This window comes from Aedes aegypti, chromosome 1, assembly GCF_002204515.2.
Source record: "Aedes aegypti strain LVP_AGWG chromosome 1, AaegL5.0 Primary Assembly, whole genome shotgun sequence".
NCBI lineage: Eukaryota > Metazoa > Arthropoda > Insecta > Diptera > Culicidae > Aedes > Aedes aegypti.
Window position 1 is genome coordinate 60,692,647 of NC_035107.1, and position 24,159 is coordinate 60,716,805.

The 24,159-nt window shown below is 41.5% G+C and overlaps 1 protein-coding gene across 2 annotated transcripts; it reads right to left on the minus strand.

Annotated features, from left to right (window-relative positions):
- Positions 1 to 10,281: 10,281 nt before the first annotated feature.
- Positions 10,282 to 20,832, minus strand: LOC5580019. Of its 2 annotated transcripts, none has more exons than XM_001653852.2 (4): positions 19,865 to 20,832; positions 12,866 to 12,948; positions 11,144 to 12,781; positions 10,282 to 11,077 (listed from the first exon to the last, which is right to left on the minus strand). In XM_001653852.2, exons 3-4 carry the CDS (start codon positions 12,479 to 12,481, stop codon positions 10,532 to 10,534), a joined length of 1,884 nt encoding a protein of 627 aa, XP_001653902.2. In that variant the 5' UTR covers positions 12,482 to 12,781; positions 12,866 to 12,948; positions 19,865 to 20,832; the 3' UTR covers positions 10,282 to 10,531. The 2 variants fall into 2 exon arrangements, with proteins under 2 accessions (XP_001653902.2, XP_001653901.2); XM_001653851.3 differs by lacking the exon at positions 19,865 to 20,832 and adding an exon at positions 19,302 to 19,583.
- Positions 20,833 to 24,159: the final 3,327 nt, after the last annotated feature.

Sequence of the window (24,159 nt, forward strand, 5' to 3'; positions counted from 1 at the left end):
GGAGTTCAATTCAACTGGACAGTTAAGGAAAGAACTGCTTTCCAAGGGATTTAAGATGCAATGTGTCAAATACATCACTTGGGATTCTTCAATCCAAAAGCACATACAAAACTGATGGCAGATGCGAGCGCAACAGGACTAGGAGCAGTTCTTCTACAAGAGGATATTTCTGGTAACTGTCGAGTCATTGCGTATGCTAGTAAAGCATTGACGGACTTAGAAAAAAAGTATTTTCAAACAGAACGAGAGGCGCTTTCATTGGTATGGGGAGTGGAAAAATTTAAGCTTTACTTGCAGGGAGTGAAGTTTACACTTTTAACGGACTGCAAGGCTTTGAAATTTTTATTTAGTCCACGGTCAAGGCCATGTCCACGGATCGAACGATGGGTCCTTCGGCTGCAGGCATATACATATGATATCGAGCATGTCCAAGGATGTGCCAATATTGCTGATTGTTTGTCTAGGTTGAGTGTGTCTATACCGGAGCCCTTCGAAGAAGCTATGGATGGATATATACACCACGTAGCTCAACTAGCTGCACCTACTGCGGTAACACTCGATGAAGTTAAGAAACATACTCGGGAAGATCACATAATCCAGAAAGTTTTTGAATCTCTGCAGTCTGGATCCCTGGATTTGATACCGAAAGAGTTCAAACCATTTGTAAATGAGTTACACAGCGTTGACGGACTTTTGCTGAGAGGTAACCGATTAGTAATCCCCTCGATTTTACAAGAGCAAGTAATAAAGCTGGCTCACGAATCACATCCCGGCATAGCTGCAATGAAACGCAGACTAAGACAAAAAGTCTGGTGGCCATTTCTAGACAAGCAAGCGGAATCATGTGTGAAAAGATGCAAACAGTGTATTTTGGTCTCATCTTTGGGACCTCCAGAACCTTTAAAGAGAAACCGTATGCCAGAACATCCTTGGACGGATATTGCTGTAGATTTTATGGGTCCCTTGCCATCTGGCCACTCTCTTTTTGTATTGGTTGATTACTTCAGCAGGTTCACTGAAGCTATAATCATGAGACAGACTACGGCTAAGCGTACAGTAGAAGCTTTACACGAGACGTTCTGCAGATTTGGATTCCCGGAGACAATAAAATCGGACAATGGACCGCAGTTCATTAGCGAAGACATCAAGAGATATTGCGAAGAGTATGGAATCGTTCTGCTTAAAACTACACCTTATTGGCCCCAAGCAAACGGGGAAGTGGAGCGTGCTAATAAGACCATACTCAAACATTTGCAAATAAGCCAAGAATCTGACAGCGCTGATTGGATTTGGGATTTGAGATCATTCCTATTAATGTACAACTCTACGCCACATAGTACAACTGGAGTAGCACCTTCTTCGCTAATGTTTGGACGACTACTTCGGGATAAATTGCCAGTTTATAGTGGATCATCTTCAGGCACAGATGTGGAGGAGATTCGAGATAAAGATTGGGAGAAGAAGCTCAAGGGGGCTGAATATGCAGACTCACGCCGTCAAGCAAAACCATCTAGCTTGAGAGAGGGGGATACCGTTGTTGCTAAGCGAGTACAAAAAGTGAACAAGCTTTGTGGAACATTTGCTCCAGAAGAATATGAAGTTGTCGAACTGAAAGGTTCTGACGCAACATTGAAATCTACAGAATCTGATCGTGTTATACATCGCAACGTGTCTCATCTTAAGCCTTTGCCACGGAGTGTTACAGAGGATGAACTTCCTGAAGATCCATCAGGTCAAGCACAGCAACCGGTCCAGAATGAGAGGAACGTTCATACTGGTGAAGTGACAGGACGAAAAGTTTCAGCTCGAATGCATCGCAGACCAGTGTACTTAGATGAATATCATATCAACGAAGTTGATGACTTTAATGTGTAGGGGGGATGTAGAGTCTAAGAATGTATTGGCCCTTTGCAGAAGTAGGCTTGGTTTGACATTACTTCAGTGCAATGGTATTGATGCGAGGTTTAGTGTGTGTGAGAGCAAGACTGAGGTTGGTAACAAAGAAAGTGAGTTGACGGTTGTATCGAGCGTGTCAGTTAGTGGAAAATATAAAATGTGAAATTGATTTATAAAGTGTATTTATTTAATCATTGGAAGTCCCCGATTGTACAACTTGTAGTTCCGGAATTCATTGAGTCAGAGAGGGACGGTGTGGAGGTACCGGAAACCGATCCTGCCAACGAAATTCGAAGTTGCTCCGGACAATATTACGATTGCTGACCCGCAAGATGACGAGTCGGAGCAAGAGGGGGAAGAAGCCGAAGACATAGTGTTAGAACCGTCGGCACTCCCACCACAAACGGTAGGTAAGAGTTCCTCCCAGGACGGGACAACTCCGAGGACCAGTGGTCGGGAGTGCAAGAGACCAGGTTGGTTCCGAGATTTTATGTCTTCTTATAGTGCAAATACTGCTGTAAATATTTCCACTCAGATTCCTATGTGCTACGACGACATCGATGGCCATCCAGAAGCAACACGGTGGTATCAGGCTGTAAATGACGAGCTTCGTGCGTTGAAGCACAACCAAACCTGGACATTGGTGAAGCGACCGGCGACTGTCGTTCCAGTTCCATGCAAGTGGGTTTTCCTGTGAAGACCGACGCTGATGGCAAACCTGTTCGTTACAAGGCTCGCTTGGTAGCCAAAGGATTTATGCAAAGGAAGCACATCGACTACGAAGAAACATTCGCACCCGTCGCCAAGTTAACTACAATCCGGACCATTCTGGCGGTGGCAAACACTCGGGACCTCGAAATACATCAGATGGATGTTCGTACAGCGTTTTTAAATGGCAAGTTAACAGAAACGGTATACATGGAGGTACCTGAAGGCGTAAAATCTAAACCGGACGAGATATGCTTGCTAGAACGTTCACTCTATGGCTTGAAGCAATCGCCAAGGTGTTGGAACCGGGGGGGTGGCATGAGCCAATATTTACCACCCCAACATCAATTCAACATGGCGTCCAATGTCCTTGTTTTGATTATTTTGGGAGGGACGAAACATATGTTTTTATGGATAGGATACATCAATGATACCTCGCTAATGCGTAAAACATTTAACAAAATGATGAACTAATGAAAAGCGTCATCTACCACGACGATTCAATGGGAAATGTTTATTTGCCACAATCTAGCACTAGCAGCGTATGAGCCGTATACTCGAAAATCAGGAGCAAGGTTAGGGCAAACCGACCGAAAGTGGGTACCAAAACGTGAAGTAACAAAACGATGTGAGGAAGAGCCGAAATGTATGCAGGATGACAGCCGTGTCAGTCCCCTGGTTGGAACAACCGTTTCAACAATTTTCTCCAGGATCAAGGCTTCGTTCGGTCGAATCATGATTATTGCCTCTACGTGCGTCAACAGAAAGAAGAGATAATTTATATCATAGTATATGTAGATGACTTATTGATCATAGCGAAGACCAGAGCGACGGTGGAAGAAATCAAGCGAATACTCAAGAGCGAATTCGAGATGGCTGACATGGGTCCACTTCATCACTTTTTAGGGATCAAGGTGGAGAGAGGCCGCGCAAGAGGCGTCATGTAGCTTTCCCAAACCGGACTTATTGACAAGATTGACAAGCGAAGCGAGTACTTCGGTACTTACAAGGGACAAAGCATCATCAACTGGTATACAAGAGAAATCCTCATAAGTCACCGACAGAGGGATTCGTTGATGCTGACTATGCAGGAGATGAATCAGATAGAAAGTGCGTCTCAGGTTATCTACTAAAAGTATTTGGCTGTACCGTGGCTTGGTCTTCAAAGAAACAAGGAACCGATGCGATGTCATCAACAGAGGCCGAATACGTAGCGATGAGTAGATGCATCAGCGAGGTAATTTGGATGACCGGTCTAATGACTGATCTGTCTGAAGCCAAGAATCTGCGGCCTGTTCCGGTATTTGAAGACAACCAGGGTGCCATTGCCATGGCCAAAAAGGAGGAAACCAAACGGGTGAAACACATCGACGTTAAATTCCACTTCATTCAGGATGCTGTGGCCGACGGACGATTTCAACTAGTATACATCCAATCCAAACATCAAGAGGCGGGTATTTTAACAAAATCGCTAGCTGCACCACTATTTCAAGAGCTGCGGCAGAAGATTGGACTATACGTAATCAACTGAGAGGGGGTGAAGAAGCTCAACTTGTAAGCAATCTACATTAAGAAAGCTTACATCGTAGTAGCAGTTGATTTAATCTGACAACCTGTATAAGCTCAGTTCAATGGACCGATGCACGGGTTCACTAATTTGACGTTTGAGCGGTGCCTAATTCACTTGTTGCCATGGTCACATAAATAACACGGCACCGCTAAAACGTCAACTAGTGAACTCGTGCATTGATCCATTGTGAAATGTTCATTCCTCAATAAACCTTCCTAGAAGCTAGACATAACTTTAAATTTTTTAAATTTCTCCGCAATATAAACTATCAAGACTGAGTTTTATCACTTTGAAATGCAAGCTGAAAAGTCATCATTGTTGCCAAAACGAATGGCGGGCTACCTAGCCTTAAATTGTGGTTTGATAACAATCCGAAATCCAGAACAAACTTTTAGTAAGATTTTCAAACTGGTTCTGTCCTGGGTTCTGTCCATTCCATTCGCATGCACTCTTCACAGTGAATAAATTATCACCCAACACGCAGCAACACAGACATTGTCATCTCCTATTATTGTTGCAACAATTTTACTCCGCAACATCAGTTTATCACCATTTGAACAGAATATGAAAAATATCGATCACCACGTGAGTAGCGATTTTCTGGGCTTCACTTTGCAATTTTCGAGAACTTTCTCTGTGCTGGTAAACATTGGCACAATATCAAACAGCAAGCATAACACAAATTTGGTTTTGTGTTCAAAATAACCGATTATTCGCGAGTTGAAAAGGTTGCAACAATAGGTCGTATGAATAAAACCGAGTACTTGCTCATGCTCAACACGATTTGTGCAAAGTAAAGTCTCTGAGCATTTACTCAAACCCATATGAATAAAACGATACTTTACTCAGAGTAAGTTCGAATTTCGAACTTAGCATTTACTCTGTCAAAAGTATTATGTATCCGGTAGAAATCAAGACCAACATTTATTCAAAATTATTGTTTTCTCAGGCCCCGTGCGTCGCAGTTAATACAGTATTGGACAAAACATTTGCAACTTTTTCGATTTTCCATACAAAATGACCAACTTTGATAAACTATATTTCAGTTATTTATGGACCGATTTGAATGAAATTTTCACAGAATATCAGACATAACTTGAATTTTAACATATATTTTTGAGTGATTTTTCCAATCACAAGTTGGAAAGCAGTAACGGTTTGACTAACGTGAATTTTTTGACGATTTTTTATAATTTACATAACTAAACATATTGAAGGAATAGCTTCATGGTATCTTCAGCAAAGTTGTAGATTTTGACGAGATGAATAAGTTTGCTGAAGACAGTTTTTATGTAGGGCTATCAGATTTTGAGATAAAAAGTTTTGAATTTTTCGTCGAAAATTACTCTTTAGTCAAACCGTCATTACTTATAAACTTGTGATTGGAAAAATTATTTAAAAATATATGTTCAAATTCAAGTTATATCTGATGTTCTGTGAAAGTTTCATTCGAATCGGTCCATAAATAACTGAGATCCAGCTTACCAGAGTTGGTCATTTTGTATGGAAAATCGAAAAAGTTGCAAATGTTTTGTCCAATACTGTATGTGAATAGTGCGCTGTGTTCTTAAAAATCGTAAGAATGCAGCGCCAAACTAAAAAACTGATTTCAAAATGCGGCGAGTTGAGGCGCGTCGCGAGTCTCACTGGCGCGATCCGGTTTGGTGGCGGTGCGACAATATTGTTTTTGTTTTGATTAGGTATCTGATTTTTGCCACGAGAAGAAAGCCAGCGGTGTACAGAAGAAGCCCGTGTCGTTTTTTGCCGGCTGATGACGAAGTAACCAAACCCGGTGGAACTTAGCTGCCAGCATCACGTCTTCCTGAGATGCGTCGACGAGCGCCACTTACAAGGAGTATAATTATGAAATGAGTCGAGGAAAGTAACCGATGCTGCGCAAAACGGAATCCAGCACTACCGATGACGGTGATCAGTCCTTCCGCAAAGGTAAGTGTTTGGCACTTATTTTATTCTGTAATATCAAGCGTGTGCTGGAATAAGGGCGTAAGTCGCATGATCGATTTCTCTTCGTCGATCCTCTCTTCTGTGAATAAAGGTGACAAGATGCAAGCTTGTCAGCATTTTTTCACTTCAGACCGCTTGGCAGCGATGCAATCTTGCGTCCTGAGGTGAAAAAATGCTGACACACTTGCATCTTGTCACCTTTATTCACAGAAGAGAGGATCGACGAAGAGAAATCGATCATGCGACTTACGCCCTTATTCTAGCACACGCTTGATATATTTATTTTTGTCCTTTCTAAATAGCCATAATCGGTGAGTGACGAGCTACCGTGAGCTTCGGTACTGGAGTGCAAATCAAAGCACCAGCAGAGCAATAAACGGCAACAAAACCCTCCGAATCAGCTACACACGGGGAATACCGGTCGACACCGACAAAAACCGTTTCCATCGTGGTACCCACCGCACATTGATCGGAAGGACTTCGGTGTAGACATGCCATGACCATCCCCGGGAAACTAACGTGGTGCCGCCAGTATTGTTCCTGTGATCGTTGTCGAAATCCTCATCGGGCTACATTGGCGTTAGAACATGATCGAGATCCTTACGGACGGTATCCGGTGCTGGAGGATCTTTCTCGTGAGGATTTCTTGATAAAACGCATTTCGCAAAATATCCTTAAACGTATTCAAGAATACACTCCAAAAATCTTGTTACAAATGGATACTAAAACTCGTTATATTTTGAGATAACTTTCTGAAGAATTTTAGAAGAAATCGTCCTATAGAGTAAGCATACCAGTTATGTTCATAGGAGTTCCCTATTTCGCCATATGTGAGAATTCCATTGTTTTGAAATTTTGAATTGTTTCGTGTATAGTTAGATATCAAATCAAGAGTATTAGAATATTCAAAATATATAGAATAAAATGTTAAAGCATTCGTAATGTACACACGGCCAAACAGGATATCACTATGGTCATTAATGGTATACTTTCTCTATGAATCAGAAAATTCTTAAAAGGCCTATCAGAAATTCTTCCTGTGTTTCGCATCAAGATATATCTTCAAAAAATTCGATAGAAATTTCGCCGGAGATCTCTCTAGCATGATGAGAATTGTTGGTCTCGTGTAGGTACTGCTCATAAAACCATATTTGTCACCTATGCGTATTAAAATAAACACACTTTGTTTGAAAATATTATGGAAAAATATGAAGTTGACGCAGTTCTATATTGAAAAATAGGGGCATTACTTTTATATATGAGCCATCAACCCAAATAGCAACTGCAAAACGTGAAATACTACAAATATTTGACATTCTCAAAAGGCGCATCATTTTAGAAATTCTACAAGGAGTTCTTGAAATAAATAATAAGAAGGACACACAACTTTTACATTAAACCTTTTTTAAATGTTACAGAATTTATTTATATCCTTTATAAACTATTAAAAAAAACAATATTATTAAAAAGTACAATATTTTTTCCAAATATTCTAAAATTTCACTAATCATATGCTTAGAATTTTCTACCCAATTTTCGAAAGGGTTTCTTCGAGGTTTTGTGAAGAAATTATTCTAAAAAATCTCCAGGATTCATTCAAGAAATTTTTGCACTGATCTATCCACTGAAAAATAGAAAACCTTTAGAAATACCATCTTATTTATTAAGAGAGCCTTCAGTAGAAGTTCCTCCAATTATGTCAAGATATGACATCAAGATCTTGTAAATATTTCCTCTAAAGACTTCAGAAATATTGTAAGTAATCTTGAAAGTACGTAGAATGTCGAAATCTGAGGCATGTTGTTTGAACGTTTATAATAATTATCAAAATCGGCACGAAGTCTGGAAATAGAAGAGTTTACGAGAACTTGGGGACAAGATAGCCGTAGCGGTAAACGCGCAGCTATTCAGCAAGACCGAGCTGAGGGTCGTGGGTTCGAATCCCACCGGTCGAGGATCTTTTCGGGTTGGAAATTTTCTCGACTTCCCAGGGCATAGAGTATCTTCGTACCTGCCACACGATATACGCATGCAAAAATAGTCATTAGCATAGTAAGCTCTCAGTTAATAACTGTGGAAGTGCTCATAAGAACACTAAGCTGAGAAGCTGGCTCTGTCCCAGTGGGGACGTAACGCCAGAAAAGAAGAACGAGAACTTGTAAAAATATGGTACACAAATATATTTAACCAAAAACAAAAGCTTAATCGCGATTTGATTTTTTTGTCGTCACAGAATTATATTCCCCTCTATAAGCAATATAATTCTGTGACCAAAAAATAAAATCGCGATTAGGCTTTTGGTTTTGGTTAAATATATTTATGGTACAATTATTCAATCACTGTTTGAATTCCTCGAGAAATTCCAAGATGTGCCCTTTGGGTAATTTTAAGCTGAATTTATGAAAGAATCCCGAAAAAAATCCTGGAAGGACTCGTATTAATATATAATGATGGAAAAAGAACTGTAGAAACCTGAAGTGCAAAGCTTGGGAAAATTCTTGAATAAATCAACTAAGTGATATGTAATGTTGTCTACCTTAGTCACGGTAGAAAACTGATTGAATTACTTAGGTGGCATCCATTTATTACGTAACGCTAAAATCGGAAATTTTAGACCCCCTCCCCCCCTCCGTAACGCTTCTTGTATGAAAATTTAAAAAAAAATGTATGAGTCGTAACGCTCGAGCCTACCCCCCCCCTTCGAGCGTTACGTAATTTGTGGATGCCGCCTTAAAGCAACTCAATGAGAAATCCTCAAGGAAATGCTTCAAAGTATTCGTAGAGGCGTTCTGAACTCTTTTAAATTATGACCAATTCTTAAAAACAAATTTGGAAGAAAATAAATAAAAAGTAAGAGTGATGAAACTTTAATGAAATTTATGAGAAAATTTGATTAACGAACTTCTCAAAAAGTCCTGTCTAACGATTATTTTTTTAATCAAAAATTTTAAGTGGTGAATTCGCTTTAAGCGAAAAAAACGATCATATTGTAAAACTAGTAATAATTGTACAAGCATTTCTCTTAAATTCGTCGCGCTAGGTCTTATTTTTTTTTAAAGAATATACCAGGAATTTCTTCAGGTATTTCTCCTCCGTTCAAATAGATATACTACGTACGTTATGTTTTTTTTCCATGAAGTGAATTTAAAAAAAAAAGTGTTACCTAGAGGCTACTCCAAAAATTATTCGCCGTTTACTCAAAAAGGATTCCAATTCTATGAACTTTGATATTTCCAACGAAAATTTGAGAGAAATATACGCTTCCTTAAACTCAATCATCAGAACTTGCTCCGTTGTGACGTAGCACCGACCAATTGTTCTTGGAATTCCACCAGGATGTTTGAAAAATTACTCAAATTTCAACTATTTGTCCAGAAAGTCTTCCAGCCTGCTATTTTTACCCTATTTACAAATTCAAAAGTAACTTTCACGCTTGTTTGCTTTCAACTGAGCATGGTCAGTAGGTGACTCAGGATTTTCTGAGCATTTACTCAGCTTTTATCGCTTTATTCATACGGATCGGGATGTTCGAAAAGTAAATGCTCAAATGCTCAGTTTTATCATACCAACTTGAGTAAATGCTCAAGAAAATGATTTGACAGATGGATTTGAGTAAAGTAAAAGCGTTTGCTCAGATTATTCATACGACCTAATGTTGTGTCCTGTGATTGTCATGACAATTTTGCTTCTTATTGTATTCCAATCCGATAAAGTATGGATAAACGGGTTCTGAGCGGCTTGCTTTGACTCTTCATTATGAAATCGACCTCGATTAACGGATTACCGAGAATCCAACAGCATATTTCTCGGTAAATGTTTCCCGACTCTCGGCTCCATTCGACAAGAACACGATATATCGGTATAATTACTCAAATTCAGTATTGTAAATGACCAAACTTGTCGAAAATTCAAATCACGCTTGAGAGCACGCACCGAAGCGGGTTGGAACGAGAGAACAAATGATACCAGCACATTCCAGCGGTGCAGCAAACAAGACGGAACTCAATCATTGAGTGGAATTGGATGATGCTAAATTCTTGAAACCTGTGAGAAGACAAGGAACTGTAATATGAAAGCAAAAAAGCACTAAGTGATTTGAAGGTTTTGTTTTATTGATGATTAAAGTAAAGAGTACAAATACATCAACGGAATCATACATTTATTATCCGTGCAAGGTTTTATGTTTCCTTTGTTGCTTTATATCAGCTGGAACCAATGGCTTGATTATTTTTTCTCGTTTTGTATTTTTTGAACTTTTTTTTAGTTTTTGATTTTATGTTAAACTACGTTAATTTATCAAATTATAACATTCCTGCTACACAGGCTAGGAAATAAAATTGTACTTCATACTAGTTTGACAAATCTAACCAAGAGAGACACCGTTTCCTGCGTTTACAGCAGTGCCAATCGCATGACCGCTCGGCGCCATCGGGCACAGTCCCGTATCAGTGTGCGCTCTTCGTTTTCCAGCTCCTGGTACTGCTGGTTCAGGGCGTTCGCCTCGTGCTCCAGCTTCAGTTCACGATCCCGTCGGTTGATGCGCGACTTGCGTGACGCTTCGTTGTTCTTGTCCCGCTGTTCACGGTAGCGCTGGTCTTCCTCGCTCAGGTGCTGATACTCGGTCCGATCGGACACCAGGCTGGACTGCTTCGGGGGGCGTCCGCGGCGCTTCTTGTTGGAGGACGACACCTCCGAGACGGAATCTCCACATACGGACGACGCTGTAGACGAGGTCGCACTGCGGAATTTCTTCGGCGTCAGGGGCCCCGTCAGCTCTTCCAGGTTGTCCAGGGTGATCATCGGGAGCTTCCGTTTGGCCGGATTGGCCAGCAGCTGGCTGAGGGCTTCCGGGCAGATGGTCGACTCAGGCTGGACCGGTTCCTCTTTGGGTACGGTGGGCTTCTCCTCGACCGGGGAGAGAGGCACGACATCGTAATCCTGTACAAGGAGGATGTGAGAGTTGAGAGCAATGGTTTGGGAGAGATGTGAGCCGTGAGAACTTACCGTTCCGGAAGAGAGGTACGTGATAAGATCAAATTGGTCTTCGGCGCTGAGGATTTCTGCTTCGGCCTCCAGTTCGAGGACTTGGTTGGTGAGGTCCGGAGTGTTCAGGATGCCTACCGGAGCGACGAGTTGTGCGCTGGCGGTTGGCATTTTGAGCTTCAGTTTGTTACCGGTGGCCATGTCGGTTTTCATCTTTGTTTGGAAGAGCTGCCGTTTGATGGCAGATGGTTGCGTACGCTTGGGCGGTTGCTGCACTAGCGGTAGGATTACTGTGGGGTCTCTTGGTTTCAAAGAAGGTTCCTTCACCAGGGTATTATTTGTTGTTACAATGTAACCGGGGTTGCCGGCTTCAAGAAGGGGTAGCTTAATCGTATAGTTATGTTCTAGCTGGGTTTGTGTTTTCAAATCTAGAGCGTCGTTGGAGACGCTTTGCAGTGTTGCCGGTGTTATTGCAGTAGCTTCTGCTACGTCGTCTTCTGCATTCTCTTGTTCAAAATCTCCATCATTCTTGTCAGCATCACTTAGGAATTTGGTAACAATTGGGGGACGTGTGTCATACACGTTACCATTCGAGACGGACGGGGATAGTGGGGTGCCGTCAGAAGTATTCGACTCTTCTTCCTGAAGGACTTTCAGGAAGAAGGGCGGTACGGCAACGGTTCCGTCGAGGGTGGGGTTTTGTATGGAGATGAGGTCCTCTGCTTTGCAGTAGAATGACTCCGAAAGTTGTTCGATTTCGTCGGTCAGCGAAGTGCTGTACTCGTTGGCTTCGCTGACTCTGAACACCTCAATGTTCGGTTGGATCTTGTTGAAATCGACACAAGTTTCGAATTCGTCTGCTTCTGAGCTGACCCCCGAATTGGTGTCCGGGGACGCCACACCGGAGGGACTCTGGTGTGGCGAAAGGTAGCTCATCTCGGGGCTAAGGACTGTTTCTTCGGGGCAGCGCTCGAACTGCCAGGAAGTGTTGAAGTCTGTTGTGCCCCAAGGGGACGTCGGCGACGTTGCCGGAATAAGCTTGAATTCGAATGGTTGTTCCCCCTTGTTACCGTGCCTGCTGACACTGTAGTTGCTGCGTTCTTCTCCGTTCATCGTGGTGATGCTGCTGTTTGTGATGTGATTCTTACTAATAGCGTTTCTTGGATTGTCGGCTGGATCGAGTCCTCCCACACTTCCTTCGTATTCAAATCCACGGATATCTACCGGCTCCGGTGTGTTGAGTTGCTGTTCACCTGTTGTATCGATTGGGTTGCTGTGGCCATTCGTCCAGTGGTCCGTAGCGACCATGAACATACTGCAGGATGACCACGGGAGGGGCGTTGGAGGAGACGGCGACATGTTCTCGACCGTCTGCGTCGGTGTAGACCCAACCCTTCCGAACGCACCACTGGTCGTGGGGGGTGTCAAAGTACTGGCTGGCGGCGTCAGTGGCGGCTGATTCCAGATCGGACTGATCCAGCTGGAGTTGCAGAAGCTGTTCGGGTCCTCCAGCCACAGGGATTGCTCTTCTAGGTCGAGGCTTGGTAGTTGGTACTGGTACTGCTGAAACTGGTCGGTCAACGTTGTTGCAGGGCAGGGATTCTCGCCAGGAGCGGGATTCGCTTTCGAGTCCAGTTGCCTGTGCCATTTCGATAGAGACTAGAGAGGGAGGGAAAGATTGGGGACATTTTAGAAGGCGTTCCTGTTGGGTGGGACACGCATGGTGAAGGGGTGTATACTTACAATAAGTTCTCCGTTGAGTTTTATAGAAATTTTAAAAGCTTAAGCTTCACCAATCAATGAGTTGAGAGTTTTGGCCCCCCAACCTGGAAGAAAAAGAAGATAATAAAAGAGTTGATTAGTATATTTCAAGAATTTCTGCTAAAGGTTTACGGTGTAAAAAGAGTATAAATTTTTGACCAAAAATAATTTTGTTTTTTTTTTATTCGACCGCATGATTGAAATGAACATTGGGGTTCTCACCCTATTAAAAAAAGATTCAAAAGAACTTTGCGAAAGCTTCCAAAGCACTTCAGTAGGCCATTGAACACTGTTCACATCTCTTGATCGCATTCGACAACTTCGCATTGCCATCCATCAAAGCAAGCGAACCTTCGTTCCGCAATGAAAACACGCTACCAAAGACAAACGGCAATCTTGGATGATTTCACCCCCTGAAGATTCGCTGATAATCGTTCCCCCCGAGTTGCGATTCGCTATTTTGCTATTTTGCGACGAGTTGATCACGCCATGCATTGGCGAACGATCTCTCTCTCACACTATCTCTCCCTCCGTCCTTCAAACGAGCGAAATTTATCGCCGCGTCATTGTCGTGTAACCGAATGAGTGAGTGATCATTTACGACTAACATAAAATTTTGCTTCGTCATGTTGACTTGGTGGTTTTTGGCATCGGCACAGCCGGAGATAGAGAGGCCTTAGTTGGGCTTTTGGTTTGATCAGATAGGTAGCGACACTAATTAGCGTTTTTTTGGGCGTGTTTTGTCATTAAAGATGAGAAATCAAGGCGACATTTTATCTAGCATGGCGGTGCGTTTTAACCCACCACAGTAGTCCGAGTTTTTTTTTGTTTGTCATAAACTCAACCTCTCAGCTGATAAGCATGCAAGTACTAGTTGACTATCAAGCTGATGAACAGGTTATATTCCAATTTGGACATAACGAAAAAAGGGTGAAAGAAGAAAGTTGACATTAAAAACCTTTATCCCCCCAATGTCTTGTATACTTGTCCGAAAAATCATGGGTCATTAGAACAAAACTTGAAAAGTTGGGCAAAGTATACTGCGATCTGTCAAGCTACTACGTCTTAAATTCGTCTTTGTTTAACCAAAGTCCTCGACGAAGGAATTGAAACTGTTTTTTGTTTGTCGCTAGGGGCTTTCAATTTAGAGACAAATTCGTCCCAAAAATATAATCGGACTGCTTATCGTTTACGTGTTAAAACTTGACTGTTTTCAGGTTGATAAATTGACGCAGATAGCAATTGGTCATTCTTTAAATTAGTTTTGAAAAGCAAACGGATGCATGTACTTGAAGCGCTATCAGCTATTGAGAGAAGTAAATACGATTTAATCTTATCTCGCGACGACTTCACTTCGGCTCGTAAACGGCTCTGACTCAGGATTTCTGTTTGGTATTTAGGTAAAAACTACTGTCTACGGCGCCATTTTATGCTTTAACAGCCCTGTAAGGTTGATAACTTGACCAATATCTATCTGACTTCTTTGATCATATCTGTTGTTGCATGAGATAAGCCTTTTTTCAGGCTTTTGTAATGGCCTATATCAACTGCAGTTTTTTTTTACAGTAGACTGATGCCCATAAAGAAAAAGTCTGGGTATCTGGAATCATTAGTCTGAAGAAGACAGACAAAGTCCCTAACGGAAACGACTTATCAAAGCGTTTGTCTGCAGACATACAAAGTTTAAGCGTTAATCCGGAGAAGGCATACAAAGTCCTTAATAAACAATGGTCTGTCTAAGCGTTGGTCCAGACAAAGCATACAAAGTTCTTAACGCACAACGGCATGTTGAGGCGTTGGTCCAGACAAGACAGACCAAGTCCTTAATGGACAACCAGCGGTCTGTTGAGGCATTGATTCAGGAAAGGCAGGCAAGGTACTTATCGGAAAACGGCTTGTCGTGGTGTTAGACTAGACAAGGCATACAAGACCCTTAACGGATAACAGTCTGTTTAGCGTTGGTCTGGAGAAGGCATACAAAGTCTTCAATGGAAAACGGCTTATCGAGCCGTTGGTATAGACAAGGTATAGCCCTTAACGGACAACCAACTGTTTGGGCATTGGTTCTCTGTTGTCTGTTCAGGCATTGGTTCAGAGAAGGCAGACAAGGTACTTATCGAAAAACGGCCTGTCGTGGCGTTGGACCAAAGACAAAATAAAGACCTCCATGTCCCTTGCTGTTGTCCAACATTTTATGACATATAAGGTAACAGAGCAGAATCTCGAATGCCTTGAAAAGTGTACTGCGATCTGTCAAACTTGGGTACATTTTACAGTACTAGAAGTGGTACTCAATCTGAGCCCGAGTTGGACGGATCTGACAAGGCGTACAGAGCCCTTAACGGATAACGGTCTGTTTTAGCGTTGGTCTGGAGAAGGCATACAATGTATTTAACGGGAAACGACTTGCCGAAGCGTTGGTCTAAACAAGGCATACAAAGTCCTTAACGGACAACGGTCTGTTGAGGCATTGGTTCAGAGAAGGTAGACAAGGTACTTATCGGAAAAGGCCTGTCAAGGCGTTGGTCCAGATAAGGTAGACAAAGTTCTCAACGGACAACTGTCAAATCTGACCGTTCTCTAATTGAAGACGGACGCTGATAGCAAAGGATAGATTTAATACAAGTCTTTTCTGAAATTATTTCGAAAAGCAGACGGATGCATGCACTCAAAGCGCTATCAGCAATCGAGACAAGTATGTAAATACGACTGAATCTTATCTCGCATCGACTTCACATCGAAAAAACAACCATAAACGATTCTGACGCAGAACTTCTGAGTGGTATTTAGGTGAAAGCTACCGTCTGCAGCGCCATTTCATCAATTCTGTAAGGTTCTTCGGGTTTATTGTTTGATAACTTGATCAGTATCTGCCAGACTAAACAGATACAGTCAACTCTCCCTAACTCGATATTGAAGGGACCATCGAGTTACAGAACACAAAATCAGTGCAAATGCGTTCCAAGGGACCATCGAAGTAGCCATGAAAACCAACTTTTACTATGGTTCTCTAACTCAATACCGAGGTACCGAATATCGAGTAAGGGAGAGGTAACTGTAGAATCCGTTGTTTGGTGAGATAAGCCTTTTGTTCCAAGCTATCAATATGGCTAAATGCATTTTTTTACAGTAGATACCCAGCTTGGATCTTTGATTTCGGCATACAAAGTCCTTAACGGACAACGGCATGTTGAGGCATTGGTTCAGAGAAGGCAGGCAAAGTACTTAACAGAAAACGGCCTGTCGAGACGTTTGTCCAGACATGGTGGACAAAATCCTTAACGAACGACGTTCCACTAAGCGTTGATCTCGAGAATGCAGACAAAGCCCTTAACGAAAATCGTCTTTTCGGGGACTTGTTGCAGACAAGGTAGACAAAGTTCTCAACGGGCAGTTGTCGGTCTAAGCGTTGATCCGGATAAGATAGACAAAGTTCTCAACGGAAAATGGCCTGTCGGGGCGTTGTCCTCAGCGGAAGACGGTCTTTCGAAGCGTTGGTTCGTAGAAGGCGTACAAAGTCCTTAACGGACAACGGCCAGTCGAGGCGTTCCCCTCAGCGGACAACGGTCTGTCGAAGCGTTTGTTCGGAGAAGACATACAAGGTACATAACGGACTACGGCATGTCGCGGCGTTGATCCGGAGAAAGCAGACTAAGTCCTCAAAGGACGACGGCATGTGGAGGCATTGGTTCAGAGAAGGCGTACAAAGTACTTAATGGAAAACGGCTTGACGAGATGTTTGTCCAGACAAGGTAGACAAAGTCCTTGACAAACGACAGTCTATCTAAGCGTTGATCTGGAGAAGGCAGAAAAAGCCCTTAACGAAAAAGGCCTTTCAAGGAGTTGGTCCAGACAAGGTAGACAAATTCCTCAACGGACAGTTGTCTGTTTAAACGTTGATTCGGAGGAGATAGAAAAAGTCCTTAACCGGCTATGGCATGCCGCAGCGTTGATCCGGAGAAAGCAGACAAAGTCCTCAAATAACAACGACCTGTCGAGACGGTGGTCCGAAGAAGGCACACAAAGTCATTAACGGACAACGGCATGTCGAGACATTGGTTCAGAGATGGCAGACAAGGTACTTAACGGAAAACGGCCTATCGAGTCGTTGGTCCAGATAAGGCAGACAAAGTCCTAAAATAACAACGGTCTATCCACAGACAAACAGACGTAACACTTAGAACAAATCTCGATCAAAATTATAGTCACGAGGACATGTACGCCCAATGCTAAAATCAGCGTGTTTGGCCGACGGGTCAACAGATGGCGGTAGTGTGTAAACGTCAAACACGAACAAAAACGAAGCAAGCGCTGCGGGTGGCGGATTGGCCACTTAACATATTTTTGAATCGACCGTTAAAAATGTGGTCGATGGACAATTATGAGAGTGTGACGTCTGTTTGTCTGTGGTCTATCTAAGTGTTCGTCGAAGGGAAACGGCTTTTCGAGGAGTTGGTCCAAGGCAGACAAAGTCGAACAGCTGTTTGTCTAAGCATTGGTCCGGAGACGATAGACAAAGTTCTTAACGAACTATGGCATGTCGTGGCGTTAGTCCGAAGAAAACTGTCCAAGTCTTCAACGGACAACGGCCTGTCTAGACGTTGGTCCAGAGAAGACAGACAAAGTTTTTAACGGAAAACGGTTTATTTAGGCATTGGTCCGGAAAACGCAGATTAAGACCTTAACGGACAATCGTTTTTCAGCAAAATCCTGAACTGACAACGGTCTGTCGAGGCATTGCTAAACGTGCAAATATCTGGCTAGGCATAAATCAGCAGATAAACATCGGTTTCAACTTTGACAAAATCTGTGGAACAAGCAGGCTCTGTCCGAATGGGAATGTAACGTCATGGCCTACTCAGCACGACGTGCTAAATAATCGCAAGACCGCATTCATTAGCAACAGTAGTCCAATGGCACGAAGGCCATAAAATGCAAAGCGAAACAAAAAACATGTTTTCCGTTTTCACCATTCCGTGGAACAACGATCGAACTTTGAACAGTAGTGAAGAGATTCGCAAAATGGCTTCGCTCGACCGAAACTGTGAAGTCGTTCGAATCCTCACCAACAAAACTCGATTATATGATTGATAAATCAAACAAAAAAAAAATCCGCTATGTCAACGCTAGTCGCTATCTAATCGATCGTTCGGACAATCGTTGTTGCCAAGTCGAAAAACGGGGAAAAACATCATTTCTGCAGTAGTAGGCGATGATAACATCGAAACCGACCGTACATTTCGCTAACGGTGCAGTACTAGATGAGGGCTGAACCGCAGCAGGCGACGGTGAAGCACATATTAACGGGAAGCACGGTAGAATATGTGGATGTTAATCGACTGCTCGCTGCGCAATGCCACCAGGTGATGGGTATTTACTCGGTGTGTTTGTTGTTCTTATCTGTACATCGATGCAATCAGACATCGACAAATATAGATAAGTGAGTCAAGCCGTATGGCGCACGAATCGAATGCCGTAATGTGGCAGAGGGGTGTTTAAAAATTCACCCCGGTGATTAGAACAAATTCGCAAATGACATAAGTGGTCATATTAGCGAAATAGATTAGACTCAGTGCACCACGATGACCTGTTTAACTTAATTTGCAAAATGTCATGACTCACATCTCACAGTGAAAGCGGTAACAAATGAGATGTCTGTTGAGAACTTCTGAAAATAGATGATTGAATCGTAGCACTTCCGATCTACGGACAATCTTAAGTAAATCAATTTAAACTGATTTCTTGTGAAAAATTGTCTTTTGTAAGATTGAAAAAAATCAACGATTTAAAAGAAAAGTGACATCCCCACATTTCCCTTTTCTCTTCGTTGTAACCAATCTACTGCGTAGTAGCCTGTTTTAACCCTCCAAATCATTGAATTTTCCGCCTAGCTTGCTTTGATCCCATTTATTTCAACGCAGTTGATCGAAAATTTCCCTCATTCGAGATGTTTCCATCCCGTCACCAGAAGCAACAAACACCAAAAGTCATGGCCAACGTGACATTTTTTTGTGCGTGTCCCTCTCAAATTCTCAAAACCGGGCAACGATAGAAGCTTCTCGAAGCTTCAGCACAGTCCCGTGCATGTTTTTCTCGAATTGCGCTAGCCATCGGACGCTTTTCATCCCATTTTTACTGGGAACCAACTGCTCGGTAGCACCACATGACCTTTTGCCGCGGTTGACTTTGTGGGAATTTCCCAGCCACTCAGACAATCGCGAACGAACGTGTTGCGACATGTTCGTTTGTTCCAGTGCCTACGTTGACTCTAATTAACGTTACGTCACAGCACAATCGAGGATTTCTATTTTCAAGAGTGGGCGTTGAATGGATCGATTTTTCCGCAGTGACCGCTCATCCGCTATGTTCTTATTGAAACTAGTAATTCAAAGCGGTAATTAGTGCTAATTATACATACTCGGTAAAATTATCGCCTTAGGGTCTAACGTATTCCAAACGTAGTCGAGCCCTATCCTTTCGGTTTTCTTTGTGTCGCCCAGTTCGCCTCGAAAAATTCTCCAACAATAACTAAAAGGTTTTAAACTTCTTCGGGTTCGCAAAGAACCAGCCTTGGAGCGCTGTTTTCAATTACTTGCTTTCACACACTTCACTCAATTAATAACTCAATCGACCTTCAAACTTCACAGACGTACGGGTAAAATGCGACCTTCCGTCACAAAATTCAAACAGTTAATGTCGGAACCGAAGCAACCGAGGCATCAATGAACCCGCTTCGCCCTCGGCAAACTAGTACTTCCCACCCGAATGCAAGCTTGCGTTTTGTTGTGAAATATCCAAGAGTGCCGATTGGTCGATCGGCGGCAGGCACGAGACGTCATAGCAGGCCACGATTGGCTCGTCTCGTGCGAGCCGACTTGAAAGCGGTCGCCATACCTCCGATTTTCTGGCCCAACACTGGCGCAAATTCTAGTACTACCCTTACCATTCAATGTGATTTCGCTTGTTTCAAAATATACTTACATTGAATTGATGACGCCGACGGCGGTAAATTCACGACGCTGCTGCAAACCGTTCATCATGGTCGTGCCGATAATAGTTCTCGTACCCACCATACAAATGCGACGATTACTGCCGACAGTACACATAAAATTGTTCGAACTCGACTTGGACTTAAACTTTCGAACGGTGTTGTTCTTTTTGGGCTTATGGGTGTCCACGACGATCACAATGATGTTGCTGTTTTGATGCTGTTTCGCCTGTGCTCGCATTGTAATCACTACCGGGGTGATTTCACTGAGATTTTCCGATTGGATTTGATAAAGTTTATCACTTTCTTTGTCTTGGACTTATCACTTGGTGCGTCACTGCAATTTCACTCTGTCTTTGGCCTGTTTCAAACTCTGGTGAAACTTATCGCCTATAACTAGTTATCACTTCTGGTTTCTTAGAAATTTTACAAAGTCTTATGATATTACAAAGTCTTGGCTATTTTAAGGTAAACGCTAATCTTTCACAATTTCCTTCTCTCACTAACGACAAATTCACACTAAACAGAATTTTTTTCAAAAGCAAAGTTCACCACCTTGCAAAGTCTCTCCTTTATATTCAGTGACCAAAAATGGTTCACCCACCAAAAACCGACTCAGAAATAAGTTGTACTGGGTTTGGATTTTCCGTATCCTTATCCTTGTTCAAAGATAAAAACCAATCAATGAAGTTTAGAATCAATCGTATTGGGGTCCTGAGTTTTCTTCCATGCTTACTTTGATGATGCTTGCGAATGCGGTTTCTCCTTCGGCGAAGGTGACGATTTGTGCCTACTGGGATCTCGTTGGATCGAATACTTTATCACGGATTGTAAATTGATGCGCTTTAGATAACAGATTTCCACCTGGGAATTATGCGTTTTTGATAAATTTAATCTTCGGGATAGCTTCTAGCTGGATATAACACTTGTGACTGGTTTCGTTCGTAGTTGGAATAAAAATGATGCAATTCTATCAAGGAGGATGATCATCTGCCCCCGAGTCGTAGTTGCGATTTGTTGCTGTTGTTGTTTTTCGCAGCGTGTTTCTCACTCCAACTAAGACTACTGACAAGATATGTGAATGGAATATGGTTGCGTCTCGTTTGCTCCTATCATTTTGATGTACGCTTACAGCATGCTAACAATATCTCCAAACTGTCTTGGTGTACGTGGTTGGAGATTGCAATGGTATAATTTTCGAGCAGTTTGGAAAATCGAGGGGTACTAGAGTTGATACATAAAATTCGCAACATTTCAAAGTCACCGTTCAATACTGCACTGGCATACTGAGTGGATGCTCTAGTTTTCACCCCCTTTATACAAGTTTAGCCATTTTTGTATGAAAAAATGAAAAGAATTCAATCAGAAACTGTTTGTCTTACTGAATTGCACGACAATTTTATTAAAATTGCAAAAGAAACTTCGCTGAACACGAAGTGGTTGCAGAAAAAACGCCAGCGTCATTTCTTAGAAATTGTATGCCTTCGCAGAAAGCAAATACTGCTTTTAATTTCAGCAGCAGATACTGCAACGAAAGCCCCACGCATTTGGACGAAGGTAAGAGGGCAATATTTTGTATACAATTGAAACCCGTGCCGATTTTTTGCGGGATCATCGTTTGCAATAACCAAACTAACTAATCATATTATTGTAGCGCCGTACCCAAGCCTTTTGGGAACATGATCTCCAAGTGAACGGCGACCATTTCTTCAAAGAGAACCTCCGAATGGATTGAACAAGCTTTGCGATATTGGATAGGAGGATCTCCCCGGAGAATCCCAGGAGGAACTAGCTGAAAAAAATAGTAGAAACTCCCAGTAGAATCCCAGGAGGAATTCCCGGAAGATTTTCAGGAGGAACTCCCGTAAGAATTCCAGGAGTAACTCTCGGAGGATATCAAGGAGGAACTTCCCAAAGATTTCTAAAAGGAACTCTTGGAAGAATCCTAAGAGGAACTCCCGGAATAATTTTAGAAGAAACTCCTTGAATCTCGGAAGAATTCCAGAAGAAACTCCCAGATGAATTCCAGGAGGAACTCCTGGAAGAATTTTAGAATAATTACCGGAAGAATAGTAACTACCGAAACAATTTTAGGTGAAGCTTCTGGAAAAAACCCAGGAGGAACTTCCAGAAGAAGCCTACAATGAACCCGGGAATTACCTGTACCGCGTTGTCAGATTGTGAATCCGGTTCTTGATATCCTTCACGTTGGCCTCCAAACCATGTCTATGCAGGTCTCCTGATAAATGTGGTTCCTCCTGTTGCTTCCGATGACCTTTTCTTTGTTGGTTCCATTTCAACAATTGTGATCTGCAAATGAAAAACCGAAGCCTCAAATACCTATGCGTTTATGGATTTTCTTACCCTTTACGTAGACATCTTTTCAATTTTTCGGAAACAGAAACGACAGAATGGCGATTAAAAAAACGACAAAGAAAACAAAAATTGAAACGTCATTCCGGGTGACATTGCTGTCAAATACCCACAGGGTTGTTGCAAAACTTGCATTCGAGCAGTTTGTATCAGTGTTGCCACATTTCTATCTGTACCAAAGGCTCAAATATCTATTTTATCTGTACCAGAGATTCTAAAAATCTGTACCACACTCAACATAAATTGTTGCAAGAAACCCCAAAAATCCTAATAAATTTGAAAATTTAACATAGTTTTTATTGAAATAACTTTACATATTTATTAATAATTGATCAATTCTATGGAAATAGTATCTTTCAATAAAAGTAATGTGGAAAACAGTTCCAAATGTTGCTCATATTGTTACAAAAATCATTAGATCCTAAAATCTGTACCAATCTGTACTTTTTCGTGAAAATCTGTAATCTGTACCGTACAGAATCTGTACCAAAAACTATCAGAAAATCTGTACCTTTCCAGATAAATCTGTACTTGTGGCAACACTGAGTCTGAACATAGTATGATATGAATATATTAAACGAAATAACGAAGTTTCTGTTAATCAGTTAAGAAAAACGAATGCAAAAGTAAAGCATATTAGTATGAAACTTCATGTCAAAGCTATTTTCGTGGGAATCAAGTGCATTTGAGGATTTATATGCAAATATTAAAAATTTGTTAGATTTTAGCATTTTTACAACGCTTACAAACAATCTGTTCTACGATCACTATTTGATGAAGTTATAATGAGCTCGTCATTTATCCTTGACAGCCTAGTTATAGTAGAACAAGAATTCGGCCTCAAATCTCTTAGCGAAACCCATTTTTACAAACTGGGACCATTTTTTTAATCTAAGTCATAAATTTCATAAATTTATCGTTAAACGCCTAGAGGTATGCAACGCCCTACAAATGTTCCGTAATTCGTTCAATTTTGTTCGATTTATGCCTCATTATCAAAGTTACCCCAAAACATAAACCCGACTTTCGATATTATGAAAAATAATACATCCATACAGAATAAACCTTTTGGCAATATATCAAGTGCAATCGATAGGTAGGATGTCAGTACTTAAAAAATATAAATTGCAATTCTTTGAAGCAGCATGTATAAATATTGAAGTTTTCCTCGAAAAAACTATCAATATTACCCCGTTTTACGGTACCGTAAAACGGGGTAACTTTGATAATGCGGGTAACTTTGATAATGCGAGACTCACAACACACTAAACGAAATAACAAAGTTCCTGTTAATCTGTTAAGCAAAACGAATGCAAAAATAAAGAGTATTAGTATGACACTTCATGTTAAAGCTATTTCCGTTGGAATCAAGTACATTTGAGGATTTATATGCAAATATGGAAAATTTATAAGATTTTAGCAATTTTGAAATGCTCTCAAACAATCTGTTCTACGACCACTATTTGATGAAGTCATAATGAATTCGTCACTTATTCTTGATAGCCTAGTTATAGTAGAACTCGAATTCGGTCTCAAAACTCTTAGCGAATACTATTTTTACAAACTGGGACCATTTTTGTAATCTAAGTCAGAAATTTCCATATAGCGTTAAACGCCTAGAGGTATGCAACGCCCTACAAATGTTCTGTAATTCATTCAATTTTGTTTGAGTGATGCTTCATTATCAAAGTTACCCCAAAACAGAAAACCGACTTTCGGTTATATGAAAAATTTTAAATCCATTAAGAATAAATCTTTTGGAAATCTATCAACTGGAATCGATAGTTAGGATACCAGTACTTGTTTTAAAAATATGCATTAAAATTCTTTGAAACAGCATGCATAAATATTCAAGTTTTCTTCGAAAAAACTATCAAAGTTACCCCGTTTTACGGTACACACATTCTTGAGTCCT